The sequence below is a fragment of the Herpailurus yagouaroundi genome, unplaced genomic scaffold (assembly GCF_014898765.1).
Source record: "Herpailurus yagouaroundi ecotype Mexico unplaced genomic scaffold, PumYag 160, whole genome shotgun sequence".
In the NCBI taxonomy this organism is placed as follows: Eukaryota; Metazoa; Chordata; class Mammalia; order Carnivora; family Felidae; genus Herpailurus; species Herpailurus yagouaroundi.
In genome coordinates, this window is record NW_024412401.1 from 24,229,254 (window position 1) to 24,248,194 (window position 18,941).

The following is an 18,941-nucleotide window of genomic DNA, read 5'->3' on the forward strand; positions in this document are numbered from 1 at the left end:
TCTGCTCAGCTGCTTGTTCAATTGATTTCAGGAAGGCCCACCCGGCAGAGGAAGGGCTTTCATCGCTCTTTGGGGGAACCAGCGTGCAAATGGACACACAGCCTCTCTTGCAGGTCTGTTCTGACACAGCACTGGGGCTGCCGTGCTCTGGGCCTCCTGTCACTACAGAGGCATGTGGGCTCTGGGCCGGGAAGTCACATAGAAGAGGAGCTCTGGTGTGGCTGGTTGGACGCTGAGGGGCAAGCCGCCTTCCTGTTGTCCAGGAACGTTCCAAAAAAGGGCCTTTTGTTTCATTCTGATTGTTAACCCAGGCAACCAATAGTGAGATGGCAGGGAGAGAAGACCCAGACTGTCCAAAAGCAAGACCCAAGCCTCCGTTATGGACATCTTCCTGGGGCAAGGGGTGGTGGAGAGATTTGGTGTGTGTCCTGAGGCAATAAGCCTCTGAGGAGCATGCTCCAAAAATTATTCCAGAAGCCCCTGTCTTGCCCAGGGTCCTGTGAGCAAGACTGGAATAGGAATTGCCCTCTGGGGTTTGGAATACAGCAAAGCCTTTTGGAGGGGGGTATGATTCTGGGGGCCATGGGAGATGGTGGGCGCCAGTGGGGTACTCTGGGGCCAGCGGAGGCATCTTAGGAGCCCTGGGGCAAATCAGAGAAAGGACTCCCTTTTGGGAGGAGGAATTTCTGAGAGGCACCCGCTCGGGGCCCTGTTTGAAAGAGCTCCCTCCTGAAGGCCCTCCCAGCTAGAGAAGTGAGCAGATCACGGGATGAAATCCAGCTCCCACTGCCCCTGATGCCAACACCCTTGTAGAGTGCACAGAATGTACAGCTGCATTTGGAGGCCCTGGCTCAGGCAACAGAGCACAGAGTGAGGGAAGAGGCCTTCCTTCCCCTTCCCTCCAGGACCCCAGCAGGTGCCTCGGCTGCCAGAAGTTGGTGTATTTTCTGGATGTGCGATGTTTTCCGAGATGGGTGGTGGCAGCATAGGGTGTGGGTGTGTGCCGGGTGGGGCCCCTCCTGCATCTCTAGGGGCTGAGGATGCAAATGAGTAGATGCTGGGCCAAGACAGGAAGGGAGCGTAGATGCACCATAGTGGTTGCAGCTGCTATGAAATTTGTAGGCAAGTAAGAGGCATCCTTTAGGACTTCCAAAAATTCTGAGGGCTCCCCTATCTAAAGTCTTCCCTGATTTGTCCCTTCGCTTTTGGACCTCACTCCCTCCTGTAGGCCTGTCTCCATCAGGGCATACAACATCCTGAATGGTAGTTGTTTGTTTACCTACATCTTCCCGTCTATGCTGCCAGCTCCCTAAGGGCAGTGGTCTATGCAGCCAGCCCTGTGCCTGCAGGCCCTGGCACAAGTAGGTGCCTGGGAAATGTTGTCATGTAAATGAATGACTTATAGGACAAGGTGTGTGGGATAGGAGCAGAGCATCTGCCCACCATTTGCTGGAGAGTCTGGGGAGCCTCTGGTGCCCTTCTTAGCCACCTTCGCAAAGCCAGAGGGAGCCCTTCACGACTGAAGGCCTTGGATGGCCCAGGACAGAGCAGCTGGGGTGGGGGGGTCACTGCCCTAAGAGGGGAGCTGAAACCTCTCCAAGACTCCGGGTGGCTCCAAAAGGCATTGTCAGCTCAGCTCCAGTCCCTGTGGCTGCCTCTCTCTGCCGACCTGAACCTGCCAGGCAAGGCCGCCATCAAACACTCTGGGCATCCCCTGGCCCGGCCATCCGGCCACCTTCTGAAATCACAAAGCACGCTACCATGGCCAGACACAAAAGCACAGGATCACAGGCTGAAACAGCCCCTAACCACATTATTACACCGGGTTATCTCTCAAATGCTTCAAAAAGAAATCCTCAGGGCACCTGGGTGGCTGAGTTGGTTAAATGACTGACTCTTCATTTCAGCTCAGGTCATAACCTTACGGGATCGTGAGATTGAGCCCTGCACTGGGAGCCAGCTTCAGATTCTCTCTCTCCCTCTCTCTGCCCCGCCCCCTGCTCACGCCCTCTCTCCTCTCAAAACAAACAAACAAACAAACAAACAAACAAACAAACAAACAAAACAATCCTCAAGCAAAAGCTATCACTGACGTTTATGGCATCTTCACTGAAAACATCACTCATTCTTCCTAGACTTGAATTTACTGGGAGGCCAGGTGGATGTTCCTAGGTAGCCTTTGTCTTTTGAGTCAGAGTCAGAAAATCCTAGTATCCCAGGAGGGCTAGAAGATGACCCCTGAATCCGGTGCCTGGGCCTCAACCACCTCAACCCTTCCCAGCTGCTGCCCATCCTGAGATCATTCATACACCTCTCATGAGCAGGGTGTGGACGGCTAAGAGCACGTTTCAGGACCCAGAATCCAACCCTGCCTCCCCGTGATGGGGCTGCTCTGCTTCCAGGGATACCAGCAGCGGCGGGGGGAACCCCTTTTCTCCCCTAACTGATGCTCAAGGGACAAGGTTTCTGGTGTTTCCATTTCTCTTCACACCTCGAGACAAACAAAAAAAAATAAAGCAGGGTTCTCAACTTAACCTTTGTACTCTAGGTGTGGCCTGGGAGTTTGTTAGATATGGGGCGTTTCAGGTGCACCCCAGACCTACTGAGCCAGAATCTGCATTCACCGAGATCCCCAGGTGATTCATGCACATTATCTGTGCAGGTAGAAGACAGGCTGGTGGTTACCCTTGAGGGGGGTATGGACTGGAAGAGGATGCTAGAGATGGTCTGTTTCTTGATCAGGATGCTGGATGCACAGCTGAGTGTGGTTTGTGAAAATTCATTGAGCTACACACTGTGCGTGTGTGTGTGTGTGTGTATGTGTGTGTATACTTTAATAAAAAGTTGGAGAGAAAAGGAATCAGGGTTGTCAGCAAGTGGAGGGACATCTACAGCTGAGCCATGCTCCTCTGAGCTGCCACGAGAGTGGCCCTGGGCTGAACCAGCCCCCCCTAGCTCTCGTGTCACATTCCAACGTCTCATGTCGGAGAGCCCTGAGTCCCCAGCTGCGTCATTCTTACCTTCCTTACCCATTCTTTGTTCTTCCCAGCCTGCCCCGCCCGAGGCCCCTTCCAGCACTCAGGGCGTCAGAAGTGCAGCAGCTTGGTTTTGACTTAGGTGGCAAGTCTGTCCCCGCTCCAGTTTTAGCAAAGCGAGGTCACCTAAGGCCAGAAGTTGTCACGGACGTAACCTACATCCAACTGACCAGCACCAACACCAGTTTTCCAGCCTCTTCTTCAACCCAAGTTCACTCAGCTTTATCAGTGTCTCTCTTAGCCATGTCCGTGGGGGAACACAATTATCCGGACATACTCCCATCATTCACTTACTGATTCATTCTTTAAAAAAAAATTTTTTTTTTAATGTTTATTTATTTTTGAGAGAGAGCTTGAGCAAGGGAGGGCGGGCAGAGAGAGAGAGGGAGACATAGAATTTGAAACAGGTTCCAGGCTCTGAGCTGTCTGCACACAGCCCAGTGCGGGGCTCGAACTCACAAACTGTGAGATCCGAAGTCAGGCACTTAACCGACTGAGCCACCCAGGTGTCCCCCACTCACTCACTCACTCATTCTTAATGAAAACGGCTAACATATATTGAATCTTATTGTGAGGCAGGCACTAAATGCTTTGTAGACACTATGCCATCTAATCCTCACAACCCTATTATTATGCCCATTATACGGAGGAGGAGTAAACTAAAGTTCAGAGATATTAAGTAACTTAAGGTCCCACAGCTGGGAAATGGTGTAGCTGGGATTTGAACACAAGCAGTCTGTAATTCTCCTATATGCTAGGTACTCTGAAATACATGGGGATGTATCAAAAATGAATGAATAGATCTACAAAAAAACACTGAATTGTACACCTCAACAGGGTAAATTTTATGGTATGTGAAGGATATCCCAAGGTTTAAAAATGTGAATGGACAAATTTGGGTTGGGATAAATGTTGACCACATCCCTAAGAATTTGGTGGACCTGCTTCTCTGGTATGAACCAGCTAGCAACAAATATATATATATTTCTTAAAAAGATATATATTTTTTTCTTTTATATATATATATATAATATATGTATATAAATAAATATACATTTATATTAATGAAATAAATATATAAGTTTATATATAAATATATAATTAAAAATATATTTTTTATAAATATATATCTATTTCTTAAAAAGAACAAAATGCCTCAGACATCTCTGTAGTCCAACAAAGCTAGTTCCAAACTTCAGTCCTGCCACCTAGCCAGGTACAGCAGACTTTCGGTTTTCTCTGGTTAGGCAGAGACAATGAACCTCACCCCATCAGGAGGTTGAGGGATATGAAGGAATGTCTGCAGGTGGCCGCAAGCTGGGCCTGGTGAATCACAGAGGATAGTAGTACTGAGTTTCGTGAGGGCTCAGGCCTGGGGGGGTAACGTGGCATTGCTGGCAATGCTTGAAAGCCCCAGAAACTGTTGAGACCTTTGTTGCATCTAAGCCCGCCTGGGCCTCATCGTCACTGCAGAGCCCCTTCTCACCCCTTCTCACCCCTCCACACTCATGTGGAGTTTCTGCCTAGGATTCCACAAGGAAGAAAAATGCCGTTTCTCTTCCCCACCCACCTTGCTCCCTCTCTGGGTTGCCAGGGGCTGGGATTTCCCGAGCCAGGTCAGCGAGTTAAGTTTGGAGTCAGCCCTCCCAGCCCCCTGGCACCGGGGCTCTGGCCCAGGCCCAGCACTGTCCTCATAGGCAGCTCCCTGCCCACAGGGGCCACGTTGCTATGGTGATTCCACTACCCACACAGTGTCCAGGGAGACTGCACAGTGTAGCTGGAGCTGTTTGCAAGACTTGCTGAAACCAGGCTGGGAAGATTCCCGAAAGGGTCAGAGGGAGCGGGGGATGGGAACTAAGTGTAGCTGTTTCCCTAGCAGTAGTTGTGTGTGTGTGTGTGTGTGTGTGTGTGTGTGTGTCCCCGCACGCACATGCAGGGAGTACATGCTCACACATGTAGCCACCTCCCTCCCTCCCATAATGGCCCTTCTGAGCAGAGGCACAGCCCCCAGAGAGGCAGAATCTCATGACTGTCATAGGTTTCTTCCTGAGGTGGTGTTCATGGTTTATCATTGTGTTCAGTTTCCATCTTGAAAACGGAAAGAAAAAAGGGTGGCATTCATACAGCAGCAGGACTGACCGAACTGTGACTTCAACTACTCCCCACCTGAAGCGGCTTCATGTTCTACCTTGTCGCTTGTCCTATAAAAACTTCCTGCAGAACACAGAGCAGGATACCGGGAAATGGTAATGGTGACGGGGAGAAAGCTGCCTACCTCCTGTCCCCCTCGTTCCAGGCGCCTCACCAGAACCATCGCATTTAGCCCACACTACCATCCCGCAGGGGGATTTGTTACTCTTGTTTTACAGATGATGAAACTGAGGCTCAGAGAGGCTAAGTCACTGGCCTCAGCCAGGGGCCAGTAAGAGTAGGTGGTGGGACTCACACCTGGGCTGTTCAAGATCTGTGCTCACTGCACCAGACGGCCCTGATTCTACCTCCTCCCTGCTCGCTGTGTGTTTACCGGTGGGCAGGCTGTCAGGCCCAGAGAGAACAGAATCCGAGGCACCAAGTGAAATAAAGAGCCACAACCCCTCCGGAATAGCAGGTGGGGCACAGCCCGAATTGCACTCACTGGGGACTGGTATTTAGGCTCTAAATTCAAGCTTTCAGTTCCCCTTCCTGAGCGATATTGGGAATTATTAAATAGATGACCCCAGTCCTAACCCATGTACACATTTGTTCTGACCCAATTCAGTCCAGAGTAGTTAATCTATGCCTCTTCCCCACAGTCATGAATATGGGCTCCCCTCTGCAGAGCCTCTGAAACAGCCCTGACTGCAAATAAATGAATCCTCAGGGATGGTGAGAATGGGGGCCTAACATCTCCCGAGCCCTCGTGTTCGGAGCTAATGCTGATTTGTAAAGCGCTTTATGATTTATTCATACCGCCTCGCCAGGCTTCCCAGGCCAGCCTTCCCCTCACACAAATGAGTGCGACTCCCAGAACAGAATGTCAGGCTTCATTAAAAGAAAAAAAAAAAACCCCGGTGTGGGGGATGTCCCTTTTTTTTCTTTTCTTTTTTTTTTTTTTTTTTTTTGCTCCCAAGCTTGTGTCACCTGGTGTTTGTAGGATTCAGGTCAAATTCCAGAGAGCACCTGTGCAGTAACAGCCTTTGGCCCCTGACCAGGGAGGGTATAAGATGTCAGGAGCGTCTTTCTGGGAAGAAGGGGCTCTCTCTGCACAGGATGCAGTCTTGACAGTCCAGGGTGTGGGTGCTGGCCTAGAGCATGTGGAAGAGATCCCGCACCTGCTGCCGGTTTGCAATCCAGAACTGTGCAGGAGTGGACGATGCCGAGACCTTAGAGCCGCAAGTCCCATCCAAAAGAGACTGCTGTGCAAAAAAGGGCCTACTTTGCTCTTAACACCTTAACAGAAAACTGAAGAGTTGCTTTTCGATTAATCTGGCCAACACTGATCGTTTGGCCATCCCTTCTAGCTCTGGTCCTCCAGGCTGGGAATTGGATGAATTATTGCATTTGGGACAATACAGAGACCCAAATGGCTAACCCAGTTTCGAGAGATCACAGTAGTCAAAGTCCAGAAATAAATCCCAACTGCTCATTCTCATTTTACAAAATGAGCCAATGACATTTTCAACTGAGAGTTACTTCTACACAGTTGTTAGCTGCTAACGGGTAAACTCTTTTAGAAAAAAAAAAAAACCAACAACAACAAAGAGGCAGTGAATATTCAAAACATGGTAATTAATTTTCAAAATAAGATTTCTAAAATTGACTAAATAAATTACCCTGTCTTGGGCTTCCTTAAGTATATGCATTCTCAGTGAGGGTGATATAGTTCCCAAGGGGCAACCATTGGTTCTTAAATGTGAAAATACTACTCTTTCATGCATGAACTATAGATATACATACAGTACATAAACAAACATACAGTATATCTTTGGTATTAAATTTTCATGAGGAGATAATTAGAAAAAAAAGTTTAAAAAGGCTTCATAGGGGAGCAATAAGGGGGAAAAGGGATTGAGAAACACTGCTTAAATAGAGAATAATGGCTCTGGGGCACCTGCGTGGCTCGGTCGGTTAAGCGTCCGACTTCGGCTCAGGCCATGACCTTGAGGTTCACAAGTTCGAGCCCCGCGTCGGACTCTGTGCAGACAGCTCAGAGCCTGCAGCCTGCTTCAGGTTCTGTCTCCCCCTCTCTCTGCCCCTCCCCAACTCGTACTCTGTCTCTCTCTCTCTCTCAAAAATACATAAAACATTTTTAAAGAATTAAAAAAAGAAAATAATGGCTCTTTTTCTATATGACTCAAAGTCATGCACATAGACAGACATACAGACATCTCTTCATATCTGTAATGGTTGAGATAGATAGGCAGATCTGTTCCTTAATAAGTGGCTCTAACCCTGACCCCAGCTATCGATCCTTTTCCGGTTGGTGTTTTCCTCCCTCCCTTCTACGGGCTACCCAGCCATTCCTAGAGGGGCTGTTTTCTAGCAGTGGCCTGTTAAGTCCATGATCTTAATGTTGCAGGCAATACTGATGTCCCTTCCAGGCTGAAAGCAACGACATACTGCCCTGTTGAACTACAGAAATGGCTGAATGAGTTGTCTTTTGCCTGTTCACGTATTTCCATTCATTTCTGGTTTGGATCTGTGTTCTTTGAGGATGGAAAACCAAGAAAACCTTATATCCTGTACCATCGGAACACGCAGAATAACTTACAGTGCAAAGTGTTTCGAAGGTCTTTTCAGACACAAAGGATCCATCAAGGCCAAAGAGAAATATCGATGCATAGGAGAGCATCCCTCCGAGGATAATGAGGTTGTTCATATATGGACTCGACATCTTTATCAGCCTGCCAAGAGAGACAATACAGTTAACAGAACCGTTAATGTGGTTATTCCTCCAGCAAACACTTCCTGGATGCCTACTACGTGTATATTGCTGCCAAGGCTAAAGGAGAGAGAAACGTAAGCCCAGGCTTCCTCCACACCCCCCGCCCCCCAAGCCTGTGCCAGCTACTAAGGGCCGCTTTGCCCTCACTAAAGGACCCTGGACGCTATCCAATTCTAGTCATGGAGTTTTCCTCGGTCAAGTTCACCTATCACTTCTCTAGGGGCAGCTTGTAGGTTATTTTTTAGGCTGGGGCTATGAAGATAGGGTGCATCTAGAGAATTCTACATTCTAGTTCAGCAGCCTTAAGGGAGGAGGGAGATGAGGGCGGGAAGGCACTCCCCTCCCCCTTGCGGAGGGGGCCAGGCCTGGGAGGTCTACAGGTGAGTGTTCGGGGCTGCTCAGGAAGTGTGGTCACCAGGTGGTATACGAGTATTCACTTTGGCTGCCTGGAGCTCACACAGTCTTGTGCACAAAGAGGGTCACACACGTGGATGGGAACACCTCCTCTAGTCATCAGGTGATAAAAATGGACAGTGGATGGGGCTCCTGGGTGGCTCAGTCGGTTGAGCATCCAACTTCGACTCAGGTCATGATCTCCCGGTTCATGAGTTCAACCCATGTGTCGGGCTCTGTGCTGACAGCTTGGAGCCTGGAGTCTGCCTGCTTCAGATTCTGTGTCTCCTTCTCTCTCTGCCACTCCCCTGTGCACACTCTGTCAATCTCTCTCTCTCAAAAATCAATAAACATTAAAAAAAATTTTTTTAAATGGACAGTGGTGTCCCCATTCCCACCCCCGCCCCTATCTTCACCAGGCTGCGGTTGGGGGCATTCTTTATATTCCCAAACTCTACATGCTTGTCTCTCACCTCTTTCAGGAAGCCTGCTTTGGCTCCCAGCTGTCCAGCAAGCCAGGCCCGGGTTAGACCATCAGTTGGCTGGAATCCACCCTGAGTAGTGCCTGGTTAACCCTGCACAATCCACTCAGTATGTCCTGGGTTTTCAGGTGCCCCCATGGTCCAGGCACTCTTTTGCAGATTGGAATCATAGTCCGTTCCCTCAACAGTTTCTTTTGTACTCTGCCATTCTGTTAATGCTTTCACATTTTAAAAATGTGTGTCAAAGTGGGAGAGAGATAAAAAGCCTGGTGTGAATTATGGATCACACACGGCTTCTGAGCTGGGATCACTGGGTGGGGCCACCCTATACTCGGCCTGCGGAGTCACCTCATGGGTAAGACGCGATCACAGATCTCACTGCCCAAGGCATGTATGTGTGAAGCTGACACGAGACTGGATTCCTGGAGGTCCTTTTGCAAACCACAAACTGCTAAGACCCCTTCCTCCTTAGTACCACAGGAAGTGGGGGAAGGGAGAGGCCAGGAGTTGGGCATGTTCCCCGGAGGAAAAGGACCTTAGCAAATAGGCAGCATTTAGGAAGATAAAAGTGAGGGGAGCTTGGAACTACTGTGACATTTATTTTTATCTCTTTCAGATTTTTTAATCTGCAAAGCCAGTCAAAAAATTCACAGAGACGCCAGCCTCCTGGAAAGAGTAATAGTAATTTTCCACAGGAGGCCAAAAGAATTGGTAAAGAATTAAAGGAGTTTAGTCTTATGATAGGGGCAGCTTGCTGTAAGATGGGTATTTTGGAAACTTGTAGAAAGGGAATCTAATATTAACTAATATTAACTGAAACCTGATTATGTGCCCAGGCCTTGTGCCAAATGCTAACTCGTATGGTCATCAGTTAGGCAGAACTTTCTTCCATTTTTTGTGGTGGTATATGTGTTATTGGTGATATAGAAAATAAAACAACGGGTGGGTAAAAATCTTTTCGTTCTTTAGGAAATAGATTTGACCCAATCAAACCCCAAAACAACAAAATCTAGAGCTTTCAAGCTCCTCCTTTGCAAGCAAGGAGGGAAAAAACAAAACAAAACAAAAAACAAAACCCCCTGTTCTCTGCAGAATCAGGCTTGTTCCTGGCAGCCCAGAACGTCACACAGTGTGGCTTCTGGGCTCCAGGGCATTGAGGCTGTGCCCCGCGGGATCCCTGCTCTGAGCCCCTGCCCAGTGACTTCCCAACAACACGGAGAGCTGGGTACAGGGATTTGCTATGGAAACCACAGAAGCTGGCTGTGCTTGGTAAACACCACCACTCGGGTGCTGGCCTGCTCTACCCACGACTGACCAGAATAACTCAGACGGTGAGCTGCTCTCCTTCAGAGAGTGAAGAGCACGCGTGGTGGAAAAGAAATCAAAGGGGCGCCTGGGGGGCTCAGTCGGTTAAGCATCTGACTTTGGCTCAGGTCATGATCCTATGGGTTCGAGCCCCGTGGTGGGCTCTGTGCTGACAGCTCAGAGCCTGAAGCCTGCTTCAGATTCTGTCTTCCTCTCTCTCTGCCCTGCCCCTGCTCACGCTCTGTCTCTCTCTGTCTCCCAAAATGAATAAACATTGAAAAAAATTTTTTTAAAAAGTAGAAGAAATCAAAGCCAGAAACCCAGGGGACAGGTTCTACCACACACAGCAATGTGGCCTCAGACAACAACCCTCCCTCTGTCACTGGGCTTCTGTCCTCTCACCTGTAATCTGGGGAGTTATCTCAGGCTCAGGTGAGGATGATGGGAGGGAGGAGCTTCTCAGACTGTAAAGTGCTGTACTAACGGGTGGTGTCCCTTACTGAACTCAGTGATTCCCTCGGGCAATGCTTCCCCAAGACGCGAGGGGGTGGAGCAAAGACTTCGGGGGATTCCCTCTTCTGTGGTTTTCCTTCTGGACAGGAGCATAGCCAGCCTTTGATTTTATTTACCCCAGCCTTCCTGTGCAACCAGCAGCCCTGACTCTGGGTATATGCATGTGCGTGCGCTCGTGCACACATACATGCCCATGCACATGGAGCATCTAATCACATCCCAGTGACTGAATGACCACTTTAGAAAACTGCCCCGGAAACTTCTTCTGTGCCCCTGGTGAATCTGTCACAGGATGCCCCTACACGTTATCCATGAGCTTTGTCAATCCAGAAAGCATCATCCAAGAGGAGGGTGTGAGCGGCTTACTTCTGATTCCGGTTCTTGATGTTGAAGAAGAGAAAAGCGCTGGCCATGATCATCCCCAGGATGGTGAGGGCAGAGAGGATGCTGTAGAGAGGTAGGGAGATCTTTCGGAGCTGCTCCAGGATGATGGTCTTGTCTTTTGGTGGTTCGGATCCTAGAAGGCCACGAACAGACATCAGCTGAGCCCAGTGTGCGGTCAGTCCTTGAGAACCTCTCTGCCTGCACGCTCTTGCCATCTGGCACCTGTGCACAACCTCTGTGCAGGACACATCTACGGGGGGCAGGGCTCCAGCGCTTGGCCAGGCTACTCGGCAGGGAGCCTTCACTAGGACTTATGTCTTTCTCTAAATAGAATCCATAAGGAATTTGTGATGCATTTAATAGCCATTAAAAGACTAGAATTTGATTTGGTCTAATTACCCTGTTGAAAAACCACCCTCATTTGTCCCCACAGGTAACAGTGGCCCGGAAGGCACAGGGCCAGATGCCGTGAGTGGGTACCACCGGGTGCCACTGGGGGTGACGAATCCGGCTTGGGGTCTCACAGACTCTGCTCTGACACATGATAATGACCACCTTCAACAGGGCAGACACCTTGCCTATCAGTTCCATGGAGACAGCTATGTCTCTGGCCGCAGGTTTCCTGCCCCAAGGTCATTAGGTTATAAAAGCTCTTTCTGGTTTTCCCTTTTCATAAGACTCCCTAACTGTGGGAGGCAGAAGCTACTGGCATGCATCCCCATCCCTGCCGCACCAGGACTGGGCCCAAACTGTGGGATTCCATTCCTCTGTGTCACTGCAGAGACACCTCTGCTCCTTCTTTGAGGGCACCAGGAAACTATGGGAGCCCTGAGGGCCTCAGAGAAAACTCATCTTTGTGGTCACTGGCAAAATTGTCCAGAGGCAGGCTGGCGTGGGAGGAGGGGTGCCGGGATCCTCCTCACTCTGCCCCACTTCTTACAAACCCCTTTTTTCTCAGCTGCTATTTCAAGCTGGGTTGCTGCTATGGAATTGTGAAATGTTGGGCCTTTTCTCTCCAGTGGGGAGACTGGGGAGCCCAGGGAGACCCACCAGAGGTCATGATGACCCCACCGTGGCTGTGCCATGGGCGCCCGCCTTGGTTATACCCCCGCTCCCAGGAGATAAGCAGAGGATGTGGGCAGGTGTGGCAGAAGGGTTTGAGATTTCCCCCTCAAACATCTGTGTTTAAAAAACTCTGCTAGCAAGTTCAAAAGTGTTTGGAAACATTCAGTGGATAAAAAGAATTTGAACCATCTAAGCAGTCTAGGGAAGTTGCCAGGTTCGAAAACAGCTAGGAACCTGCTGGCATGGTTCACATACAGCTTTAAAGCAATTCCACGTAAAGTAACATTTTCAAGGCCTGAAAGTCAGGGCAAGAGCAGACGCAAGGTGGATAAAGCAACACCATTTCTTGCTTCCCGAAGTGAAAGCTCTACATCTGAAAGCGTCTTCCCCTGTTCTCCATTTTCCTCCCCGTGCTCCCAAGTGAACCTCTGGCTGCATCAGGCTGGCTCGGGTGTCTCCTGGTTCCCGAACACAAGCGCCATCTTGGGGGTGCCCATGAGCTCTTGGCTGGGAACAAATCCCTCTCTGGCCCCTGAGAAAGGGGCTGAGGTTTGGAGCAGCGGTTATATGATGATTATGACCACCAATTGCTCACGTAGAAACAATGTCAATTCTCCTCCCCTGTACTCCACTTTCCTTTCACCCAAAACGGCACCTCCACATAACTATGCATAACTATGCACCATAACTAAGACATTATGGAAGCCACGTGGTAACTAGCAGCAGCCGTGAGTTTTCTTTCTTGCTCTTCACCCAATCCATTCACTCGTTATTCATCTAGTCTTTACTATTCCTTCATCCCCCATTATACCTTCATTCACCATCATTAATCATGATCAATCATCATGAATAATCACTTTCTACCTGTCAGGCCCTGTGCTGGGTGCCAGCGATTTAGAGATAACCAAGAAACAGTCCCTGTCCTCAAGAAACTTCTATACTAGCCATGTGACAAGAAAAAGGCAATAATAAGCAATCGTATTTACTGAATGCTTACCATGGGCTAAGCACTTTACAGAGATTTTCTCATTTGATCCACCCAACAGCCTCACAGGTAGAGAAGATTATTCCCATTTTACACAGAGGCAACAGTTTTCTAGATGTGAAGTGACTTTTATAGCTACTAGGTGGCAAAACCAGCAGGATTTGAACCCAGATCTGCCTGAATCCTGTGCTCTAACCATGATGAAAACCTGCTTCTAAAGACAGGGTCCAGGTAGTTGGTAACATCAGACACGGAGAAGCCTGAGCATGAAAGTGTAGAAGAGTGTAGTTCTCCCTGATGGAGTCTGGAAAGGCTACAGAAGGGGGAGCTGATCCTCAGAAGATGAACAGCTGGCTGCCCACAAGGAAGACAATTAGGAAAAGGCATTCTGGGCAGAGGGCTCAGCAGGGGCAAAGGCGTGGTGGTATCCTGGCATATTCGAGGAGCTGTAAGCAGTTTGGCTGGGGAGATCTGAAAGAAGAGAAGTGGGAAGGGATCTCTGCAGGGGGGCTTTGAGGTGACACCATGGAGTGAGGTCCCTTGCTGAGCAGTAGGGACCATGCAGGGCTCTGAGCAAAGGTGGAGAATCTTCAGCATAGAGGCTGATGGCAAGAGTGCTTTGGCTGTTGAGGACAGAATGGACTTGAGGGAATTAAGCATGATTAAGCCCATCCACAGCCCACCCATCCACCCATGTATCCATCCATCCACTCACTCATCCCTTTATCTATCCATTCACCCACTCGCCCACTACTTTATTCACTCATATGCTCACCTGTTCATTCATTTATTCACCCACCCAGTCACCCACTCACTTGATCAATCATGTGTTTATTTTTTCATCAAATGTGAACCTTCAACATGTGTCAGACCCTGCCTGGCATTAGGGGTTGAAAGTCAAGTGGAATCCATTCAGGGAGCTCATGGTCCAATAACCTAGAAATTTCCATGCAAAAGGCAGTGACTATGGGAAAGGCAGAGACAAACACTGTGAAAGCCAAGAGAAGGGACCCATTAGCTCAGCTAATGGGGGTGGGGAGCAATCAGGGAAGGCTGTACAGAGGAGGTGTCCTTTGATCTCGTTCTAGAAGCTGAGGAAGAGTTCTCCAGCAGAAGAGGGAATGGTCTTCCAGGAAGACCAGCAGGTGGACAGGCTTTATTACTAACCCAACCAAATGCTTTCTCAAAGAAGGATACAGAGCTAAATTTAGCTGGGCCACATTTAAATAGAATTACTCCTGGCCATGGACTGGTATAAATGTAGATACCCCAGTGAAAGCCAGCTCTCCATGCAAATTCCAGTGACCCCTCTCAGGAGCTGGAAATCCAGCTCCCATGTGAGTGATGGGGACACTATGCTAAGTGAGCGAGCATGTGTGATAAGAGGAAAGGAGGTTCCCTCTTCTCTAGGAAGTCAAGGACTCTGAGCTTGTCCTCAACCCTCAGACAATATCTGGGCCTGGGAGCAATTGAGCAGGCCCCCTTCTATGAGAAGCCCACCTGCCTTACCTTGGAACCTGATGGTGTCATTGATTATCTCCAGTGTGTCGGCCACAGCATTGTACTCTCCCACCTTCACCTCCCTGCTGTCTGCGGGAGCAAGAGACAGTGGTTGGTTAGATTGAGCCCTGTGCCCATGGCTGGCTGCTCCTGTCCCAGTTCTTGCTCCCCTGTGGGCCCTGGCTATATTCTCACAGGCTTTCCTTTTCCCCAGAGCCTCTTCCAGGTAGAATCGCAAAACCTCCAATCTGATCTGGGGTGGAACAGAAGCCCTCTTACCCCATCTCACCCACTGGTTACCCGCCCTTTGCTGTATGTCTCACGGATGGGGGCTCACTCCCCTCATAATTGGACTTAGTTACCAAGTCCTTCTTGGTCATTGAGCTGAAGGGTCTCTCTATAACCTTCCTCTGGCATCTGGTTCGGTCATCTAAGACCACACAAACCACTTCTGCTCCTTTTGCTCCAGGACAGCTCTATAGACTTGGAGACAAAGACAGATCATCTCCCAGGTGCCAGACCCCAACCTCACCTTACAGAATATCATTTCCAATTCTGCCCTCTCCAGGTCCCTCCTTAGGCTACACCATACAATGTCACTGTGTCTGATAGAGTGTAGACTCAAAGACCAACCAATGTACTTCTTCGGGCATGATCTGGTCAACACAAGTACAGGGGACTGTCCCCTCCTTTACTGTGCACATTATATTCTTATTAATGCATCCTCAGGTGGAATTAGTATCTTTCAGAGGCCACATTGCTCTGCTGGGTCATATCGAGCACAATCTCCTTCATATATACTTGTTCAGGTGTATTTTCAGACCCAAGTGATTCATTTGAATTTACCTTCATCCTTGATACTATTCTGTTGGTGGGTTTAGGTCATTGTTTTGGTCATCTCCAGGAATAGAGATGATGAAAACTGGCCCAGGGCGGTGGCGAGAAGAATGAAGAATGGGGGTATCAGATTTGACAGAGGTTTCTTTTTTCCAAGTAAAATCTGGACAACTGTGTGATCAAATGTGTGGGGGATATGGGGAACAGGGGAGTGAAGCAAGTGCCTGGGGGGCTCAGGTACCATTCCCTGAGTGGGGAACTCAGGAGAGGGTCAGAGAAGCGGGGAAGTTGCTACATTCCAGTTTGGGCACGCTAAGCCTGATGTGCTTATGGATCATGAGAGTGGCGATGTCCTTGGGTCTGGAGACGGGGGAGAGTTCTGGGCTAGGGAGCGAGTCAGGGCCATCAGCAGGTAGGCTGGGAGCTGGAGCATGGGGGCAGGTAGGAGATCCCTAGGGACAGTGCCAAGGGGAGGAGAGGACCAAGGGCAGAATCCTGGGGAGCACCAACCTCCTAGGGGCTTGGTAGAGCAAGGATGCTGCAAGGAACTGGGAACTACTGGCCAGGATGCTGGGAGCAGGATGGCGGAGAGAGTGGGCATCCCGGGAGCCAAGGAAAGGGACAATGTCATATGTCACTGAGAGACTAGAACTAGGGCAGGGGGTCAGTAGATTTGGTGTGTGGGGTGCTGGTGACCGGAGATGAAGCAGGTTCAGGGGAAGAAGGGCCAAAGGCAAGGAGTGTGGAAGTAGAGTGAAGCCCCCAGGGCAGAACTGGCTTTGACAGGGTTGGGGAGTGGGCAGGGCAGGGTGGCCCACGGAAGAGTCACCGAGCCCTGACAACGTGCCTGGATCTGTGCCAGGAACTTTAGGTGCCTTTTTTTGTTCAGTTCTCATGGCTGGAGTTGGTGGCTTCAGTCCCACCAAATAGATGAGGAAACTGAGGCTCAGCAGGTTGTAGCTTTGCTGCCCCTCCCTCATTCTAAGAGTAGAGCCCAGCCTCAAACCCGGGACGTTTCCCACTGCCTGTGTTTTCATGGGGCTGCCTTGACGGGATCCCTGAGCAGTGACAGTTCTGTGCCAAGCTGCCACGGGCCACGTGGGCCTCCTGAGTGTAATAACTGCGGAGAGTTGTGCCCACATGCCCACCGTAGGGCAAGCGGGTCCCCTGAGCTGCAGATGCTGGGCATAAGAATGCCATAAGGTGGCGCGGGTACAGGAATTCCGAACATGAACCGCAGGAACTGCCGGCTGGCTGGGGCTCTGGCTCTGAGTGAATTTCGTTGAAGAGATGCAGATGTGCTGCTGGTCTCTTATAAACATTCAGGAAGCGGAACAGGGAATCCCATAGGCCACCTTCGCCTGTGTGCCTTTGACTGTGGGGTGGAAAACAGGCCTGTAAAAGTCACTCCCTTCTCCCCACAATGGTCTCCCTGCCATTTGGGGGCTGTCACACTGTGCAGGTGGCTGTCGCTTGCCTGGGTCACAGCTCCTAAATGTCACATTAGCAGACTCTGCTGGGAGCTCCGGCATCCCTGCTCTGGCTTTTTGAAGTCCTCAGCCCCAATCAGCTCCCGCCGCTCGGAGGAGGAGGCCCTGATTTATTTATCTGGCGTGGGGAGGCAGCTCATGAAATATGCAGACTGATTGGAACAGATCACCAGGAGCCGGGAAGTGGTGTGGCTGGCACCCCACTGCGCCCCAGCCACACAGCCCACCCCTCTGGTTCACACACCCTACTGTACTGTCCCTTAGCACCAAAGTAATACTCGGCTTCCCAAGAAAGCCATAATCACTGTAATCTCTCCCTGGGGTACCGCTTGGGGGATCACTGGTGCTTCTCATGTTCTTGGATTTAAGGCTCATGGCAAAACATGAGCTGGGCTTGACTCGCCCCAGTAAGTGAAGTGAACACTCAGAGCTATGTGCTGGGCAGCGACCAGTGGCCTGAACTTGGCTCCCCTACTTCTGGATTCAGACAGGGCAGAGCTCATACTGGTCACTGAGCCCACATTTCCAGAGCGCATGCCGGCCCCAGGTTATTTCATGATTAAGAATCCCTCAAAAGCTTCAGTGTGGGTGGTGGAAGATAAGGTTCTGTCCTTACGCATGATCAAGGTGGCCTTGGACCTCTGGGTGCTGTGGGATGCTTATGCTAAATCTCTTAATCACTCATTCATTCATTCAACAAACAATGATGGGGGGCGGGGGGGGGGGGTACTATTATGTGTCAGGCTCCAGGCTGGAGGCTGGAGACATAAAGATTCAAAAAAAAATTCACAGTCTCTGACATTGTAGTTTAGGGATGATAGCCTCACCCAGTCCTACCAGGGAGGTAAAATTGTTCTCATCTGCAGATAGTATTTCCCTCCAGCCTGCACTTTGTTAGCAGGTTGTTGTAGCTGTAAAATGGGAACTCTCAAAGTGGCCGTGAGGACTAAAGAGAATACTGGCAGTTTCTGGCTTGCAACCTAACTCACAGTAAATGTTCGATACGTCGTCGTTTGCCTCATGATAAAAGTAACCGAGCTATTTGCTAGATCCCCTAACACTCCCTATGTTTTCTTACTGCCATGGTTCCCCACAATGGTCCCTCTGCTTGGAAGGTGGCTTTCCCCTCCCTCTACTAAACCACCACGGCCCAACCCTACACCCACCTCTTCCAGGAAGCCTTCCATGAGTCCTGCTCCTCCCCCCTGAGCACCTCAGTTTCTGTGGGCTGAGGGCATGGGGAACAGACTGCCTCTGGTGTGGGAGCTGTGCCCGAGGTGTGCCCAGGCCTTCTGATTCCTGCTGGCTGGTTAGTTCCTGAGCGGAACCTGAAGTCTTGCTTCTGGCATCCCCAGGTAACACAGAGTATTGCCCCCACCCCCGCCCTGTACCCAGGGCCCCTCTGGGGTCTGCAGGTGGAAGGCTGGTGCCCCCCGGTGCTCTTCCATTCACCCGTGGCCCCGCTGATGGAGACCATGAGAGGTACGCAGCACTCTCAATTGTTAACTCTTGGGTTCCTTGGTAACTCCACCGTGCAAACAACATTAGCCACTCATTTGGTTATAGGCCGGGCCTTGCAGACTGTGGACCAGGGGATCTGTGGACAGACTAGAAGGGTCCATCAGGGGGTGGGGGGTGGAGATGAAGGAACTGAGCAGAGGGCTGCAGTGTTGAGAGTGTCACTGGCTGGCCTCCCTGCCCCCACAACTCTGCCGTGCTTGCCACTGACTCACTGTGTGACCCTGGACACACTGTCCCTTTCTCTGGGTCTCAGTTTCTCCATCTGCTAACTGCACTGCAGGGCTTCCTTCCAATGATTCTCAGCCCTGGCTGGGCATTAGTATCACCCGGGGAACCGCTAGAAAAAACATATGCCCTAGTCCTAATATGGGTCCATTATATTAGAACTTCTGGGGGGTTGAGGGGTGGGTTTTGGGCAGCAGTACTTTTTTTTTTTTTGAGAGAGAGGGTGCAAGTGCGCAAGGGGCAGAGAGAGAGAGAGAGAGAGGGAGAGAGAGAGAGAGAGAG

The 18,941-nt window shown here is 50.2% G+C and overlaps 1 protein-coding gene across 1 annotated transcript in view; it reads right to left on the reverse strand.

The window, feature by feature from the left end:
- Positions 1-18,941, reverse strand: part of GABBR2 (gamma-aminobutyric acid type B receptor subunit 2) — a 352,132-nt gene that overhangs the window by 71,600 nt on the left and 261,591 nt on the right. Inside the window, exons 9-11 of the mRNA XM_040481798.1 lie at positions 14,596-14,676; positions 11,019-11,169; positions 7,786-7,918 (exon numbers count right to left, since the gene is read on the reverse strand). Coding sequence (XP_040337732.1) covers positions 7,786-7,918; positions 11,019-11,169; positions 14,596-14,676 — 365 coding nt within the window. The remainder of the gene's footprint in view (positions 1-7,785; positions 7,919-11,018; positions 11,170-14,595; positions 14,677-18,941) is intronic.